This window comes from Physeter macrocephalus, chromosome 11 (assembly GCF_002837175.3).
Source record: "Physeter macrocephalus isolate SW-GA chromosome 11, ASM283717v5, whole genome shotgun sequence".
NCBI lineage: Eukaryota > Metazoa > Chordata > Mammalia > Artiodactyla > Physeteridae > Physeter > Physeter macrocephalus.
Window position 1 is genome coordinate 21,156,694 of NC_041224.1, and position 20,068 is coordinate 21,176,761.

At 34.6% G+C, this 20,068-nt stretch overlaps 1 protein-coding gene across 1 annotated transcript in view; it reads right to left on the bottom strand.

Annotated features, from left to right (window-relative positions):
- Positions 1-18,583, bottom strand: part of MALRD1 (MAM and LDL receptor class A domain containing 1) — a 653,641-nt gene extending 635,058 nt beyond the window's left edge. Inside the window, exons 1-2 of the mRNA XM_024129703.1 lie at positions 18,385-18,583; positions 7,516-7,656 (exon numbers count right to left, since the gene is read on the bottom strand). Coding sequence (XP_023985471.1) covers positions 7,516-7,656; positions 18,385-18,583 — 340 coding nt within the window. The remainder of the gene's footprint in view (positions 1-7,515; positions 7,657-18,384) is intronic.
- Between the last annotated feature and the right edge of the window lie 1,485 nt (positions 18,584-20,068).

Here is a 20,068-nt window from a genome sequence, read left to right on the forward strand (position 1 = left end):
TGGGCATATACCCTGAGAAAACCATAATTCAAAAAGAGTCATGTACCACGATGTTCATTGCAGCTCTATTTACGATAGCCAGGGCATGGAAGCAACCTAAGTGTCCATCAACAGATGAATGGATAAAGAAGATGTGGCACATATATACAATGGAATATTACTCAGCCATAAAAAGAAATGAAACTGAGTTATTTGTAATGAGGTGGATAGATCTGGAGTCTGTCATACACAGTGAAGTAAGTCAGAAGGAGGAAAACAAATACCGTATGCTAACACATATATATGGAATCTAAGAAAAAAAATGTCATGAAGAGATTAGTGGTAGGATGGGAATAAAACACAGACCTACTAGAGCATGGACTTGAGGACGTGGGGAGGGGGAAGGGTAAGCTGTGACGAAGTGAGAGAGTGGCAGGGACATATATGCACTACCAAATGTAAATTAGGTAGCTAGTGGGAAGCTGCCGCATAGCACAGGGAGATCACCTCTGTGCTTTGTGACCATGAGAGGGGTGGGATAGGGAGGGTGGGAGGGAGGGAGACGCAAGAGGGAAGGGATATGGGAACATATGTATATGTATAACTGATTCACTTTGTTGTAAAGGAGAAACTAACACACTATTGTAAAACAGTTATACTCCAATAAAGATGTTAAAAAAAAAAAAAAAGAATAAAGGGAAAATGAAGACATTTTCAGTAAAGGAAAACTAACAATTTATCATCAGCAGAACTGGACTACAAGAAATACTAAAGGAAATTCTTTATGCTGAAGAGAAATGATACTAGAGACAAACTCAGTCACAGAAGAAATGGAGATTATTGCAAGTAATGAATATGATAGAAGAATATTTTTCTCTTTATTTTTAATAATATTTAAAGAAAAATAGCATTGACTTGTAAGATTTATAACTTACATATTATAGATTATAGACGTAATACATGGGATCACTATAAAGTAAAGGACAATGAGAAAGGGATAAATAACCTATGCTTTTCTAAATTTTCTACATTATAAGTATATTTTACAATATGAATTTTAAGTATACTATAAAGTGTTAAGAGTATATGCCATAATCCCTAGAGTTACCACAAAATTAAATGTTAAGACATACATCTAAAAAGCCAATTAAAACAGGATTTTAAAAAATATTCAAATAATCCCAAAGAAGGCAGAGAAGGAGACCAGAAGGATCAAAAACAGAATGTTCAAACAGAAGACAAATAATAAAATGTTGAGATAAATCTAACAATACCAATTATTACATTAAATTAAATGGATTAAACTTTCCAATGAAATGAATTATCATAATGGATACAAAAGCAAGATTCAACTATATGCTGTCTCCCAGAGACACACTTTAAGTATAAAGACACAGGTTGAAAACAAACAATAGGAAAAAATATATCATAAAAACAACATAAGAGGGCTTCCCTGGTGGCGCAGTGGTTGAGAGTCCGCCTGCCGATGCAGGGGACACGGGTTCGTGCCGCGGTCCGGGAAGATCCCACATGCCGTGGAGCGGCTGGGCCCGTGAGCCATGGCCACTGAGCCTGCACGTCTGGAGCCTGTGCTCCGCAATGGGAGAGGCCACAACAGTGAGAGGCCCACATACCGCAAAAAAAAAATAAATAAATAAAAACTAAGAAAAGACAGATGACTTGCACACTATTTTATCACCTTAACCTAATTGATAGTTATAGACCCCTATACCCAATAATTGCAGAATACATTCTTTTCTAATTCACCTTCTATTTTCACCAAGATAGATTATATGCTGTATCATAAACTAAGTCTCAAAATATTTTAAAAGATTGAAATAAAAGAATGTATTAACCAAAAGGTAATTAAAATTAGAAGTCAATAACATGTCAAAACCCCACAAACATAATATTTGGAAATTTAACAACACACTTCTAAATAATCCATGGACCAAAGAATATGTTACAAAGGAAATTAGAAAATGTTTTAACTGAAGAGTATATATCAAAACTGGTGAACCAAAATTTCCACATCAGGAAATAAGAAGAAAAAGAAATAAAAGGAAAATCCTAGGTAGAAGAGAAGAGAAGGAGAGGAGATAAAACACAAATAATCAACAGCAGGAATAAGGGGGGTTGTTGCTATACATTCTACAGACATTGAAAGGATAACTGACTCTTAACAACAACTTCATGACAACAAATTTGACACAGTAAAAATAGAAAAAGTGGATTTCATAAAATTAAAGACTTCTCATTAAAAATATCAATAAGAAGATTAATATACATTCCACAGACTTGGAGAAAATATTTGTAAGCATAAATCTTAGAAAGAATGGTAAGCCAAGATATATAAAAACTGGTACAAGGAACTCTCGTTCATTGCTGATGGGAATGCAAAATGGTACAGCCACTTTAGAAGACTGTTTGACAGTTTCTTATAAAACTAAGCATACTCTCACCATAGAATCAAGCAGTCATGTTCCTTGGTATTTATACAAAGGAGTTGAAAACTTACTGCACACAAAAACCAGCAGCTGGATGTTTATGGTAGCTTTATCCATAATTGCCAAAATGTGGAAACAACCAAGATGCCCTTCAGCAGGTGAATGGGTAAACTACGATACATCCAGACAGTGGAATATTATTCACCACTAAAAGGAAATGATCTATCAAGCCATGAAAAGACATGGATGAAACTTAAATGCATATCAATACATGTCATTATACATTTGTCCAAATCCATAGAGTGTACAACGCCAAGAGTGAACCCTAATATAAACTACGGACGTTGCGTGAAAATTATGTGTCCATGTAGGTTCATTGATTGTAACAAATGTACCTCCCTGGTAAGGAAGTTTTGTAGTTGGGGGAGGCTGTGTGTATGTGGGAGCATGGGATGTACAGGAAATCTGTGATGTCTATTCAATTTTGCCGTGAATGTACTCCAAAATTAGAGCCTATTTAAAAAATTACAACTCATTCATTAAAAACAAGCAGCCCAATAAAAATTAAGCAAAATATGTGAGCAGAAAATTTACAAAAGAAGATATATTAATAGCCAATCAGCTCATGCAAAAGAGTCCAATATCAACAGTCATCAGGAAAATTCAAATTCAAACCGCGGTGAGATACCACCACATACCTAGCAGAATGATCAAAATGAAACCAGTAAATAGAAAATATTAACAAAGGTGTAGAACAACAGGAAGTCTCACAGATTGTTGGTAGGAGTGTGAAATTGTACAGCTACCTTAGAAAAAGCTCTGGCAGTTCTCATAAAACTAAACATCCATTGACGCAGCATTTCAGTTCTAGGTATTTACCAAAGAGTTAAAAACATATATTCAGGGCTTCCCTGGTGGCGCAGTGGTTGAGAGTCCGCCTGCCGATGCAGGGGACATGGGTTCGTGCCCCGGTCCGGAAAGATCCCACGTGCCGCGGAGCAGCTGGGCCCGTGAGCCATAGCCGCTGAGCCTGTGCGTCCGGAGCCTGTGCTCCGCAACGGGAGAGGCCACAACAGTGAGATGCCAGTGTACCGCAAAAAAAAACAAAAAAACCCCCCATATATTCACAATGACTTGTACAAAAACGTTCAGTTGTATTCATAATAGCCCAAAACAGGAAAAAAAACACAGGTGTCCATCAATCGGAGAACGGAAGAATAAACTTATTCAATTGCAAACTGCTCAGCAATAAAAAGGAAAGAACTCATGTTACATGCTACAACCTGGATGAATCTGAGAGCAAAGTGAGAAAAGCCTTACACAAAAAGGGCATATAATGCACGAGTTCATTTATATGAAGTTCTAGAATAGGCAAAACTAATCTATGCAGGAGGAAAAGGGATTAAAGCAGTGATTATTTTGGGAGCAGAGGATGTGAGCAAGGATTGACTAGGAAGGGACCTGAGGGAACTCTCTGGTATGACAGTAATGTTTCACATTTTGTTAGGGGTTTGAGTTGCAGGTGAATGCATCTGTCAGAACTTACCCAAGAGTACTGATACACTTAAATTGGTATTTTCATATAATGTAAGTTTTACTTCAAAGGGAAAAAAAAAAGAACTGTAATGAATACCAAACTCCAGCACAGGACAAATTTTTTCTTAAGGGACCAAATAGTTTAGGCTTTGTCGACATATGGTCACTGTCACAACCACTCAACTCCAAGACTGTAGTACAAAAGCAGCCACAGACAATTTGTGAATGAATGGGCATGGCGGTGTTCCAATAGAACTGTATTTACAAAAATAGGAAAATGACCCACAGGACATGGTTTGTTGATCTCTGCGTCTAGCTGATACCATGTTGCCGTATTTGCGGTAAAGTTATTCCTGCAACTTTCTCTGAATGCATAGAAAATATGACAGATTGATGGATGGAGAAAGGGATGGGTGGATGGATAGATATTGATAAAACAAACATAAAACAGTAATTTTAATTATATAACCTAAGTGGTAGGTATATGGTTAGTCACAGTAAGTTTTTTCAAACTTTTTCACATTCCTGAAAATTTTTATAATAAACTCTTGTCGGGGGAACATACAAATAAAAAAATAAGTGGGTTCATAGATCCTGTTCATAGCTTACTAGGCAAAATAGAGCTAATATGGCCATAAATTAAGAAACACAGTGTAGATGAAACTCTCAAAGCTATTATGTGCTGCCCAACAATCCCACATGACCAAAGAAATGCTGCAGAAATGGGTCCTGCAGGTGTGTCTGTGGAGAAGAGCAAAGGACCTCCAGTCCTAGACTATGATTATCATACCTCCGTAGAACAAAATTAAAAGACTGGTTGCTGTTTAATAGTGTGTGTGTTTCATAATATAATATATGGGTTTTAGACCCAATTTAGCAATTGGTTAAAATAACAAAAGTTCTCATAATCCCATTTAAACCTAATTTTAAATACCCAAATAAGAAAAATAATCTGTGGTATAAAAGGAAATATTAACTTTTCAAATAATTTTTTTTTATCTTTGATAACCTATACAGTTTAGGTGTACAGAGAACTATACATTTTAAAAACCTCACGTATCACCTTTACTATGAGCTGAATTCTAGAATTATTTAAAACTCTTTATTTTTATAAGAATTAAGAAAAACTCATATTTTATAAGTTATAAGAAAAACTTTTATATTCTTACAAGAAAAACTATTATATTCCATTCTCTAAAAAAAGTTTTACTATCACTTCAAAGATGTACTTGAATTTGTGTAATACTATTTTATCTAATTAAAATGTTATACACTTTTAGTGTTTTGTTTTTTTTTAACATCTTTATTGGAGTATAACTGTTTTACAATAGTGTGTTAGTTTCTCCTTTACAACAAAGTGAATCAGTTATACATATACATATGTTCCCATATCTCTTCCCTCTTGCGTCTCCCTCCCTCCCACCCTCCCTATCCCACCCCTCTCATGGTCACAAAGCACAGAGGTGATCTCCCTGTGCTATGCGGCAGCTTCCCACTAGCTATCTGATTTACATTTGGTAGTGCATATCAATACTACATCTTAATCACTTTGCCTCAAGCTTTAGTAGACTTCAAATATTGACACAGTGATGTTTTTAATATTCTAATAGATTTTCAAACTTAGCTCTGAAAACTTCTCAAGGCATTGATTACATGATGAAAAATATTAATCTGGAGCACTGACAAATTATTTCAAGTGTAAGTTAATCAAAAATTTTATTAATACTCATGAAATAAGGATTGTTGAATGGAGACAAGATACCAGCATGACTACTTTTTCCGTAAACATTTTCAAGCACGTTATATCTGAAGGCAAAACATTTGCTTATTTAAAGCACTCTCTAGGGAAATACTCATATTTTAACATTTAACTGTAGTTATAAGAGACGCATCACTATTATTAAAACCACTAGCCTTCAATTATTATGCTAGGCAACATTTTGCCCCTCTTTCCCTATGAGGCTTATAGTATTATTATTATTTCCATTTTACAGATGAGGAAACTGAGACCACACAGCTAGCAGGTTAGCAGGGCCAGGGTTCAAACACAACCAGTCTGACTCCAGAGATCTTAAATTAAACCAAGCGATATAGCTAAGATAGTGTCTGCCTATATAACATCTCAATTTTGATGTGAATTGATCCCATTTTATCTCTTTACTAGGCTATCAAAGGGCAAAATAAGAAAAGAGAAGGAAGAAAGAAAGAGGGAGGAAATGGAGGAGAAAAGAAAAGAGGTGGAGACCCTGATGTTATCTAACTTCAAGACGAGACAGCAAGAAGAAGAGAATCAGAGCCACATATAACATAAAAAGAAAATATCAAATATGCTGCCCATGATGGAGACTAAGGTAAGTAACTGTATACTGTGAAAAATCTTCTTCTAAGTAAAAGGAAAAAACAGTGAGGAGGTTCTAAAAGGGAAATGGTAATACAATGGCTAAAATTTGGGAACCAGATTTAATATCACCATCTAACACAACTGTATCCATAATAAATGTTTCATGTAATTCCAGTGAGTCGGTCCTGTTTGTGAAGTCTGGCTCCCCCCGTTTTTATTTTTGGTGATAAAGTTGGCTTATTCCTAACAATTGTTAAAAATTCTTTTTTAAAACTTATTTTTGTCATCAAAGCCAAGGACAATAAACTCCATTTTACTTACATAAGAGTTAAAATTAGGAACACCAAAATTATTCAGAAATGTACTAAACCAACTTTTATCAGATATTTTATGACAAGTTCTACTTACAATATCTTACTTAGCTCTCAAATCCTATCTTATGATAGATTTGAGAGTTGAGAAAACCAAGGTGTAACAAAGTAAATTGCTCAAGAATATATAGCTAGTAAGTGACAGCACCAGCATTCTAACCACATGTATAGTATTTATGTAAACATTTCCAAACTACTAACATCTAATCGCTTTAAATTGTCTCTAGGGAATACTCATATTTAACATTTAATTGTATTTATTTGAGAGAAGTACAAATTTTATTAAAAAATCACCAGCCTTCAATTAGTTATGCCAGGCAAAAGATTACCTCTTTTCATACCATGTGTAAGCCCATCAGATGAAGGCAGGCACAGAGTCAGTTTTTGCTTACTAAAATATCTTAATCACCTGGTATAAAATGGCAAGTGAATGAACTTCATTAGTTAACAAAAAAAGAAACGAATATATATCTGGCTCCAGAACTCCCATCAGAGCTTTCTAGTCAGCCGAAGAAAACAAGTATTACTAGAGAAAGCTAAAATCAGTCTAAACAAAAGCAAAGATATTTGACAAATTAATCTATGTAAGTACTATGTTTAAATTTCACAGTTTCCTTACAGAGTCAAAATAGCTAGAAAATCCCAATTATTATCTAGATAGACCTTTGAAGTCCCAGGAACCCAATTATAAGAATCTGACATTTTAGAATCATAAATATCTTGAATATAGTTAAAGAATGTATAAAATTAGACATTATCAACATTAATATCTAACCATCAGCCATGATTCTACTGTCCTTACCAACCTCTTGACAAAAAAAAAAAAGGTCAAAGCACTTACCAGACATATCACCATTGTGGTCATGAAATGGAGGTGATGGGCCAGTCATCCCATTCCTCTTTGCCCAGCCAAGTCGCAGACTCTGATCTTGCATCATACTACAGAGTCCATCCTCAAAATCACATCTTTCATAGTTTGAGCCTAATGAGAGAAAAAAGAAATCCACTTTCACAACCCCACATGTGGCTTTTTAAGAAATAAAACAATAGGTGAAAAAGAAAACTTAGGAACAAATTACAAAGAGATTAACATCAGGATAATTTCTCACAACTTAAGTCTACTTTATCAATGCAAAGCTTTTTTGCATATGACATTCGAATAAATCACCACATATTAAAAACCAGTGTGGTCATAGAGAAAGAATGCCACACATGAGGTCAGAAGACTGAGGACCTAATCTTGATTTTTGTCTCTTATTAACTGAGGGCCTTGCTAAACCACTTAACCACACCAAGCCCTTTTCTTCACCTATGAAACTGAAATAAAGGCATCCTGCCCTTTCTCCCTCAAATGACTGCGGTGAGGATCTTATGACATAATATATATATATATATAAATACAACTCTTAGGCACCACAAAATATGAGGCATTATTATTAAGGTTACATCTTCAAATCCACCTTAATGTTCCAGCCATATGAGAATTTCAGGTTTGGGCAGACCAATTCAGAGAGGACCCTCTGATACAAATTCAGCCATTGTGGCGGCGATGGACCCCTGGAATTAAGCATAGTACCTCTCTGTTGAATCTCAATGTTCTTGAAATCCCTGGTGTTTTTAATCACAACAAGGCATTTTCTGGCTTTTTCTTTTCTTTTTTTCTTGGTATAAGTGATCCAAGAGGCTTGGGAGAGGGAGAAAGATTTGGACACTTGGTTGCTCACAATAATCCCCCAGGGAGGGCTTTATTCCATTATCCACCATCTGTAAATGTCACTCTCTAAAAAACAGATTAATTCAATGGCAACTATACCATCCCTGGGTTGTAGCTCTTAGTAACTGGAGATGTTCCTTTGACAAGCTTGTTCTTGTGCTAACTGGTTGCATTAGCCACAGTGGTTATTCTGATTAATAGATAGACAGTGCCTGGCAACCCAGTCACAAAAACATAATTTTCATTTAGTCACATTTTGGAAAAATATTATTTAGTAATAATACATCTGGTGCGTATCCTTGAGAACATCCATGTGAGTACTGAAAGCTGAATTAGAAACTACACTTTTAAACATTATCTAAACCTGCTTTATTACCAATGGTCTATTTTATTATTTTTAGTCCTAGTTTCCTTATTTTGAAAGATTTTACAAAGCAGCTGTATTCTGTAATGTTAACAGGTATCTTAATAGCCGCAATTTACTGAGGGAGATGAGTGCTAGGCATTCTAATTGCAGTAGTTTATTTACTCCTTACAAAAACCTTATGAAGCAGGCAGCCAGTGAACGTTGGGGCCAAGATTGGAACCAGGTATTTTTTTGACTCCAGAACCTGAATTCTTAAAGCTCTGTTCCAACGTCTCATTGTTAAGCTACTAACCCGTTTTTACCAAAGACCTAGAATTAGAGGCCTGTCAGAGTTTCTAATACTGAGGAAACCAGTATTTCCAGGCAGAATTCATGTCATTCTACCTAAAAGCTAAGAAACTTGATTAGTCTGTGAATCATACCGTGCTTAAATTTACAATTGCCTTAAGGCCTTTGAAATATTTAGAATATCCAGAATATCCCAATCATTACCTCATGGACCCCTAGTGGTCCAGGGAAGCTGGTTAAACAGAAAATGAACTAAATTATATAGTTATTTGTATACGAATATGCATGTCATCCAATTAGCTATGCATGTATCTTCATAAGTATGTATCTGTTTTCAAGTCTCTTTTAGTCCCAGCATTTTTTCCAATGATCTACCTGTGATTACAAAATATTCTAAACTATTTTTTATCACCATATTTCAGCAATTATGTGTATGAAATGTACACATACACTCACATAGGTGTCAAACAGTTTTTAAATACCAAGAAATTACCTTGCATTACAATTACTTAGTTGATGTCTGTTTCCAATGTTCTTTGTTCTCTTTAATAAACAAGGATAATGATGATGTATTCTGGAAGTGTTAGAACTAGAAAAATAGCTAAATAAAACATTTTTATTTCTGAATAGTCTCAACAGGGGTTCCTTTTATTACAAAATGAATCTAATGGGCATACATTTTTCAACTAATTGTTATTAAAAAAGCAATCATGAACTTCTAATAACTGCCAGATTATTCAAAAATGCATCAAAAAATTTTCTAAGTATTCATTTTCCTCCCAGTAGAGAATTGTGTATTTTAAACCATTTGAACAATTTTTCCTGAACTGTGGGTGATTTGCCTTTTATAATCTCATATCCCACACATCTACATTCAAATTTGATAGTACTTACTATACTAAAGTCTGTCTGCGTGGAGATTTTCCTGCTACCACAGCAATGCTGCAGTTGGACAACATATGGAACAGGAGGAATGGGATGCAAGAACTTAGGAGAATCCATGTTCCTGGGCTTTTTGAACTTGAGCAACTCATCATTTTGTTTTTAATTTTGTAATCCCACAGGTCCAGCATACTGCAGTAAAAAAAGAGAGGGTATCTCCATGTTGTGCTTTGAGGTTGCTTGGAAGACCCAATTGTCTTCTGAATTGGCTTCCACCATGACAGATTCTCTCATTAAAATTTTACTGCAGAGCCATTCATGGATTCAATCATTAACACCATAAGTGGAGAAAAATATTAAACTATATCCTCAAGTGATAGTTAACATAGGGCAGGCTTCTGAGAAAATGGTAAGGAATAGGAAAAAATTTTAATAGTGGTAGTGGTGAAGAAATTGATGCAGAACTCGGGATTAACTTAGTATAATATGAGTAGATCATCACAATATAAAGTTCTTAGAAGACAGGGAAACTGTAAGAGTTAGGAGAACTCTAAAAAGGAGAGGCAGAAGGTATTAAAAGCAAACCATTTATTTCACAATTTTGCCTGGGCCTATATTAGTAATGCACATTTCTTTTCCTCCTGAAAGTTCTATGAGGCACAGTTGTAGACTTTCCTTAATGTTAAATCCTGCTTTTCTTGGAAAACTGTGCCAAAATATGAAATGCATCATTTTAACCATTTCATGTATATAGTTCCGTGATAAAAACAATAATTCACATTGATATGCAACCATCACTACCATCCAAGTCCACAACTGTTTCATTTTCCCCAACTGAAACTTTTCATTCCTCCCTCCCCTCAGCCCCTTGGAACCACCATTCTACTTTCTGTCTAAAAATTTGACTACTCCAGGTACCTCATGTAAGTGGAATCATGAAATATTTGTCCTTTTGTGATTGGTTTATTTCACTTAGTATAATTGTCCTCAAGGTTCAGCCATGTTGTAGCATGTGTCAGAATTTCCTTCCTTTTTAAAGCTGAATAATATTGCACTGTATGTATCTACCATATTTTATTTATTCATTCACCTGCTGGAGGATACTTGGGTTGCTTCCACCTTTTGGCTATTGGGAATAAGGTTGTTATCAACTTGGGTGTACAAGTATCTGTTGGAGTCCCTTCTTTCATTTCTTTTTGATATGTCTCCAGATTTGAATGGCTGTATTATACAGTAATTCTATTTCTAATATTGAATGGAATTGCCATACCATTTCCACAGAAGCAAAAAGGCTTTACATTCCCACCAGCAATGCACAAGTGTTCCAATTTCTCAACATCTTTGCCAATACTTGTTATTTTCTTGGGTTTTGTTTATTTATAATAGCCATCCCAATAGATGTGAGGTGGTATCTCATTGTGGTTTTGATTTGCATTTTCCAAATGATCAAAGATATTGAACATCTTTTCATGTGCTTATTGGACATCTGGATATCTTCTCTAGAGAAATGTCCATTCAGGTCCTTTGTTCATTGCTTATTTTTTGTTGTTGAATTGTACGAGTTCTTTATTTATTCTGCATGTCAATGTCTTAGATATATAGTTTGAAAATATTTTCTTCCATTCCATGGATTGACTTCTCATTCTGATAGTGTCCTTTGATACACAGAAGTTTTTCATTTTGATGAGCTGTAATTTATCTAGTTTTTCTTTGTGGCCTGTGATTGCCAAAATATCATTGCCAAATCCAATGTTATGAAGCTTTTCCCCTGTGTTTTCTTCTAAGAGTTTTATAGTTTTAGCTCTTACATTTAGGTCTTTAACCCATTTTGAGTAAATTTTGGATAGGCTGTAAGATAGGGGTCCAAGTTTAATCTTTTTGCCTACAGATATCCAGTTTTTACCACACTGTTGAAAAGACTATTCTTTCCCCATTGAATGGTCTTGGCACCCTTGTCAAAAATCATCTGACCATCTATGAGACAGCTAATTCCTAGGCTCTCTATTGTATTTCATTGGCCTATGTGTCTGTCTTTATGCCAACTGCACACTTTTAATTACTGTAGCTTTGTAGTAAGTTTTGAAATCATTAAGTGTGAGGGCTATAAGGTGGTTCTTTTTCAAGATTGTTTTGGATATTTAGGGTCCCTTGAGATTCCATATGCATTCTAGGATGAATTTTATATTTCTGCAAAAAATATTCTTGGGATTTTGAGAGGGATTACTTTGAATCTATAGATCACTTTGGGTACTACTGACATCTAAACAATATTAATTCTTCCAATCCATGAATATGAGGTGTCTTTCCATTTATTTGCGTCTTCTTTAATTTCTTCCAGCAACAAATTTTTGTTTTCATAACCTTGGTTGTGTTTATTCCTAAGTATTTTATATTGTTTGAGGCTATTATGAATGGAATTTTTTTTCTCTATTTCCTTTTTAGATTGTTCATTGTTAGTGCACACAAATGCAACTGATTTTTGTGTGTTGATTTTGAATCCTGCAACTTTGCTTAATTTGTTTCTTTGTTCTGACATTCTTTTCATAGACTTTTTAGAGTTTTCTACATTTAGGATCACATTTCCTGTGAACAGAGATAATTTTACTGGTTCATTTCCATTCTGAATTGCCTTTATTTCTTTTTCTTATCTAATTGTTCTGGCTTGGACTTCCAGGACTATGTTGACAGATGTGATGAAAGAGGGCATCTTGTTTTGCTCCAGATCTTAAAGTAAAAGCTTTCAGTTTGTCACCATTGAGTGTGACGTTAGCTGTGGGTTTTTCATATACAGCCATTTGTGTGTTAAGGTAATTTCCTTCTATTCCAAGATTGTTAAGTGCTTTTATCTCCTTCCCTTCTTGAGGAAATCTATTTATTACGTAGTCACAAAATTTTACATTCATTTTACTGTTTAGAAAATGATTTCCTTCATGTAGATAGCATATAAAAACATTTGTAAAAAGAATTATCTCCCTTACTCTCATTTAATGTAAAAATTAATGGCCAGTTCCTGCAAAGGATGAAATAAATTCAAAATAGTCCGATTAAGTGAAAGTAAAATTTATTCTCAAAAGTAGATTTCCATGAAAGAGTGCTATTATTTGGCCTGGCAATTTGAAACCATTAATTAATTTTTATCAGGGAAATGTTTATCTTTCACACTGAACTAATTTTATTAGTTTCATTGAGACAAAAACAGGAAAAACTGTAAATCAGAAAGGTATGTGATAGCAAATGGAATTAGAACTTCCATAGCTCACACCAGAATTATATAATATTACTTAAGTTGGAATCTTGTCATATGTTTGCCTTTAATCTCAAGCCATTGAGCACATCTTTGGCAAGAATTTGACATAGATACCACCAGTGTCACATGAGAAAAAGATTTCCAAACCATATTTTAACTTTAACACTGTTTCAAGATTAGTAAATTTCAAAGGAGTCCTCCAAGTGTTTGTAATCGTCTGGTGATTTCTGCAGAAATAATTGACAATGTGTGGCATTCACTCCAGCCTGCAGCAGTACTCACGTATTATAAAAGTTGCATAGCTGTTTGTATACAATTCTCTATTCCAGAGTAGCAGCTTGGCCAAAAGATCTTATGACTTTTCACTAGTTTCTATAATGGTGAATACAGGGCCTTAGGAAAGTTATCTCTCTTGCATAGAGAAAACTTCCATCAAGTAAACTAATTCAGGAACAAATGAACTGTCATTTTTTTTTCCCCTAAATAGGTTTTCAATTTGTCTCAAAAAAAGTATTCTTCCAAATCCAATCAAGCATTTTAAGACTTATTCACTGGAAAGTCACAATTATTTCTGGGTAGTAGAGAACATTATATTCTATTCTTGCTTCTTTGATGGAAACTTATTTAAAAGCTGTGATTCAAGGTCCTTGCCTTCATTAAATTGATAACTTTGACAAGAGAATGCAAGCCTTCTCTCAGGATTCCTAGTTAATTCTTTAGTGGCAACATTTACACATAGAAATGATAATCATTGACACACAAAAAAGGTATATGGGATGACAAACATGGCAGTAATTCTATCTATATAGATTGGCTTCAGACATTTTGCTTATGGAAGAAACAGTTCACCATCTGATGTCACTAGGTGTCTTTGAGATTTTCAAAGAGAGCTCACAAACTGAACGTCCTTCTTGGATTATGTCAATTTGCACACTTGAGCCACAAAACAATAACAGACCGCACTGCAAGACTGAGTAGTTCTAGCCAATTCCAGGATGAAAGAAATAGTGCAGATGAGAAATTCAGCCAGTTGGTAAACCAGTAATCAGTCACTCTAATATATGTGTGACTCAGTCTTCCAGGAAATGGGGAAAACTAGGTAGATTTCCTGCCCTAACAGAGCTAACATTTTTATTTCTCATGACCTCCCTCAAAATATTAAAGAAACTGTTGGCAGCTCTGGAAGGGTGGCAGCATTTCATAAAAACATGACTCCACCAAGTTTGCCCGAATTGTTATATGGCTTCTTTTGTTGAAACCATGATAGAAACCCTGTAGGATGGGTCAAGACAAAATTCAAGTTTTAGCTTCTTTGTGAGAAAGAGTCACCATCCAGCCAATTTTCAGAATGCTCTGAGAGTGCCTGATACACTATTATAAACCCACTAATGAAAGTTATTCATTTTCTTATATTTTTCTTATCCCCTTTTCCAGCTATTCTCATTCTTCTAGCTGAACTTGCAAGTCATTTTATTAGAGTTAAAACTTATCCTGGTTATACTTTGTATTAGAATTTAATTAACATGTAGACTGATTTCACTAAATTGTATATATTTACACCATTGAAGCATCCCATAAAGAAACAGTCTGGTCATGACTCTTTCTTCCAGATACCTGTTATTATTTTTCCAATTTTCTTCAACTAGTCTCCCCATATTTATTATTAGATTTCTAACACTTATAATTCTGTTGTGCTATGGATTGAATGTTTATATCCCTCCAAAATTCATATGTTTAAGCCTCAATCCCCAATGTGATGGTATTGGGAGGTGATTGGGTCATGAAGATGGAGCCCATGAAATAGGATCAGTGCCCTTATAAAAGAGGAGGAGAGACCAGAGCTCTCTCTACCTCTCCCCACGATGTGCGGACACAGTGAGAAAATAGCTATCTGCAAAGCAGGAGGAAGGCCATCATCAGACACCAAATATTCCAGCACCAGGATCTTGGATTTCCCAGCCTCCAGAACCAAGAGAATTAAATGTTTGCTGTTTAAGCCACCCAGTTTACAGAATTTGTTATAATAGCCCAAATTGAGACATTTTGCTATGATGAATAGGATTTTTAGTTGATTAACAAAAAATATGCTTAAAACATTTTGCATCCAGTGTAGTGGTAAGATAAATATTGCACATGAAATCTCACATTTCACTCTATTAATGCTTATCTTCAAGTATTTCAATGAACTTCTACAACTGCTTTTAAAAGTAGTTGACATTTATGTCATCCTACTGAAGAAACAATGTACTTACTATCATCTGATTAAACACTATCACCTCTCAGATTTTCAGAATGCACCTCTAATGTAATTTTCACACATTTCACATACAAATTTAGATTTACATGAGGTAAAGACCTTTTGAAAAAATTTTTATTCCTAAATCAAAAAAAGTTTGCAAAAGAAGTTAGGTAATACTTCAAAACTTTATATTTCATCAAATCAAAGTATTAAAAATAGACCAAATGGAAATGTTCTTAAGCAAGACATGTAGGTAGGGGAGAAATTATTTAACTGAATATATTTTTCCATTTTGAGTCACAGTAATTTTAGCTCTAAAAGTAAATGTATGAAACAGTTAATGTTAATACTAACTTCAGGTATACTAAAGTAATTATCTAATTACTGGAGTAATTTCTGAGAAAATACTGGAGTATTTTCTGGTAATAATTCAGGGGTAGAAACCCACTCCAGGGGATATATCTCAACATTGTAACATTGTATCAATAGTACAGTTCATAGTCTTATGGTTGACTTGGATCTGAATAGCAACATAAGTAATATTACTGTTTTATTGTTGAGTAAAACTAAAACAGAGTAAAGCCTTTATACATCAAATAATTCTGAGCAATTACTAGAAGGGAAACTAGATTATTGCTGTGCTTAACAGAATGAGGAAGACCAGGCAATGGGGTTCTGCATAGAAGCAGACATTGCAACACTAGAAACATAATTTTTTTAAAATACCCAGATCAATACCACAACATGTACTTCCCTGGCTCAGGATATTAATAAATTCTAATAAAGAGAGATTCTTGTCAACATTAGAACCAAATAGTTGTTACATCTAAAAATTATTTTTCTTGCTCACGATTTATTGTGTTGAATATTGTGTATAAATAGAATTTATTTCATTGTGAAGATTTAGTCATTTAAAATCTAATCTTAAAAAAATACTGAGTTAAAATAATAGGTTAAGTATTCTGAAAAACAGGTCCATCATGTAAAATAAAAATATTTTCAAAAACACTATTAATAGACTCAGTTGCATCCGAAATTCAACTTCAACTATGCCAATTTCATTTAGAAAAGTCAACATATTAATCTATTTCTTTAAAGCTCACACCATTTGGACTTTAAAGAGGGTCATAGATTAATTTTTTTCCCAAAATGTGACTACTGAAACATCATTATAAAGTCAGCTTCAGTTAAAAAAAAAAAAATCTTGTCTATAACTTTAGCATCACAAATTTTCAAGAGAAAAATTGCTTGGCCATCATTATTCCTCCACAATATTTTCCCCCTAGTGTGGTGTACAAAAGAAACTCACGCTTTAAAGCGATTCTCAATTTTATCTACAGGTTATCCCATTTTAAATAAAATACCAAAGTGGAAACTTCTCAGAAATGAAAATGAAAAGTGTAAAAGCCAAAAGGTGACCTCCCAGTGTAACATTTAAAATGAAATTTGTTTATTCGACAAATCTGTTCCTTGGACTCTCCTCTAAGGCTGGGGTTATTAGTATCTTTCATGCAGCTGAGACCTTTCCCACTCAGCGGCTTTCACCTTCTTTCGCATTAACCTTTTCCCTGAAGCAGGACTACGCATGTTATCACAGCAACCATGCTAAAAGGAAGCTTCAGAGGGATTAATAATGGAAGGGACTTTGCATTTCTTGTCAAACCAACCGAGTGGTTCGTCTTAGCTGCTCACCAAAGAAAGCAAGGGCTTTCCCCAGACAGGCCATGGAAAGGGCAGCACATACACATGTAGCGTCTCTGGGGAAATGGAACAAATATAAAATGAATCCCTGTCTTAGGAATTGTTAAACACAAAGTGCAATCGAACAGCACGATCACAATCTCCAAACTATGGGAGAAAAATCCTCCACCTGTTTCCTTCTAAAGAAAAGAAATTATTCAGTAATCACTCCTCTTGTTTTAAAGTAATAACAACTGAATATTTGAATAGAATTCCAACAATAGTAAAATCAAACATGTAGAACCTTATGTAGGAGAAGAAAATGAAGAATTCTGTAGACACTAATTGATATAGTATCTGAATAAAAAGTAGAAAATACGTTTGAACATATTGCTCTAAAATACTAGACTTAGTGCCTCTAAATAATTGAGTCAATAGTTACTAAAAATCAATATGAATGAACCTATTTAATTGTATGATAATGTTTTTTATGAAAGGTGACTGTAGGAAGGGCGCTAGTTCCATTGATGAAATGCAGTCTTCTTTCAGGATGTGATATTGCAAATAGAAACTACAGAAACATGCGTGTCTCTACCCATATCTTCCCTTGGTGAACTTTTATTAATGTTATACCTGGAGTATTTTCCTGCCAGTGAGATCAGTTTATCTCACTTTATGACCTCTTATAATAAACTGGAGGTTCAAGATCACACAATTAGTAGATGGTTTACCCAGGATCCAAGTCTAGGCCCTGCACTCTCTGATGCTTGCCCTCTTTCCTTTGCCTTAGAATCAAAGGATATAAGTCAGAGTTATGCTCTGTGTATGAGAGGCACCAACTCACTTGGTGGTAGTGTCCTATAAGCAAAAATAAAATCTCACTCAACCTAAAATTCATTTCAAATATTCCCATACTGAACTCAAACTTAAGCTCATAATTTCCATCACAGCATTTTAAAACTGCAGTCACAAGCTTCTTTCAAATCTTGTTTCACTGATATACCATTAAAAGCTACCTTTCTACATTTCACTCCTTCTTTATAATCAGTAAAAACTGATTCAAAATACATCCCATTTAGTTAGAATCTTAGCAATTTGATACCATTTAATTAGAGTTATTTTTATTTGTGGATCTATCTCTTTATTAAAAAGAGTATTTTAGTTTCTGACTGACTCTAAAGGCATATAAATGGGATCCATGCAGGGCCAGGTGTCTTAGCCTCCCCAGGCGGCTCAGCAGCCTCTGGACTAAAGGTAGACAGGACTTGGAGGAAGGAGAGGAAGGGAACTTACATTGCTGTTCATCGCTCATGTCACCACACTGATCTGTGAAGTCACACACATTGTCAGGAGGCAAGGAGACTCCATTGTCACACTGAAAGGCTTCCATTCCTTGCTGAACCAGTACAGAGGTGAAAACGCAGGAAATCCAAAGGATACCAAAAGCTTCATTCTTTGGGAAAGCTAACATTCTGGCCAGGCAGAGGAGCATTGCTTGATACGTCTTCTTAGAGATCAGGCCGTTGTAATGGGTGGGTTTATAATTAAAAACATTCTTTCTCTTTTCTCTATTTTTTGATTTCCAGATTTGCCTCTTATGACTGAAACTGCTGGTAACTATCCGAAACTCTTAACAAATGAGTCCAAGGCAGTTCATTTACTCTTTCAAGGGAGTGTCTTTAGAAAATATTTAACTTGAACAATTGCACCATTTCTCTATCTAGCTAATCATAGATGTTTATGGCCCTATGTACATCATGTTTAAACAATTTAAGCCCTTACGATAAATTTTTCTTTCAGGAGATAGCATTAACAACTAAAGGGCAGGCACAAAAATGGGAGGAAAATTACAATAAAGTTATAAGTAACATAAAAATGTTCTATATTAATTCCTATGCTTAATCATGTTCATGTAATTTAGAACATTATTGTCACTAAAACTTATTCAAATACTTCAGGCCCAATTACTAGAATTGTCTCATGAGAATGAAATGCTTGTCCTCTATCACTGAATGGAAACTTTGCATTGCTTGCTTAGATAAACTGAAAACCACAGGATTTTAAAAACCGAAGGGACATCGGGGATCATTATTTTCCAAATCACATTACTTGGACCCAAGAAAGTTAAGGGATACTTACGAGGAAATACAGTAATTTGGCATTAGAAACTGGAATTCAAATATCCTGCTACCGAGTGCAGTGTTTCTTCCTCTGAAGTACACGGATTTTCATGTCAATTCATCTTCATATGCTTTTACAAGTGAAACATACAATTTCAGGATCCACATTCAGAATGAACAGTACACTAAAGTTCAGAACACCTGAACTTTATATTACAAATAATAAAATTTTATGAAGGTGAATAATTATAGAAATTATATGGAGTTAAACATTCAAAATATTCCATTATACTTGATTTCTTAAAGGCATCTTGAGGTTCTATTCAACTACCTTCTTTTAATTTCTGCAATATAACTGCAAGAGACGGAGACACCAAGACTATAAAAAGCGACTGGAGAATGCAGGGTGGAAAGAACCATAGATCAGGGACAGAAAACGCTTCTGTGCTTTTTAAGAAGATACAAAGAAAGCAGATTTTCCAAATATTCTAAGAAAAAAGACTCAGTAAAAACAATGTTCTAAGGTATGAGCATTCAGGATTCTAGGAGGAAAATCCATAATTTGCCATATTATAATTGACCACTCCACACAATTTAGCATTTCATTGCTCTGTGCTCCATTCCAATTTCAGAAATATTTATTCTCCTTATCTCTCTGCTTTGTAAATGAATTCTAAGAAACACATTGCCTACTTCTCTCTCTTTGTATATCTCTTAAATGTCGACTATCCTTATAGTTCCACATTAGTCCTCCTCTCTGCTCAGATTATACTTTTTTCTAGGCTTTCTCTTCATGCTCATAACTTCAAGTAATATCTATACATTGTTATCTCCCAAATCTATATCTGAGGTCCTGA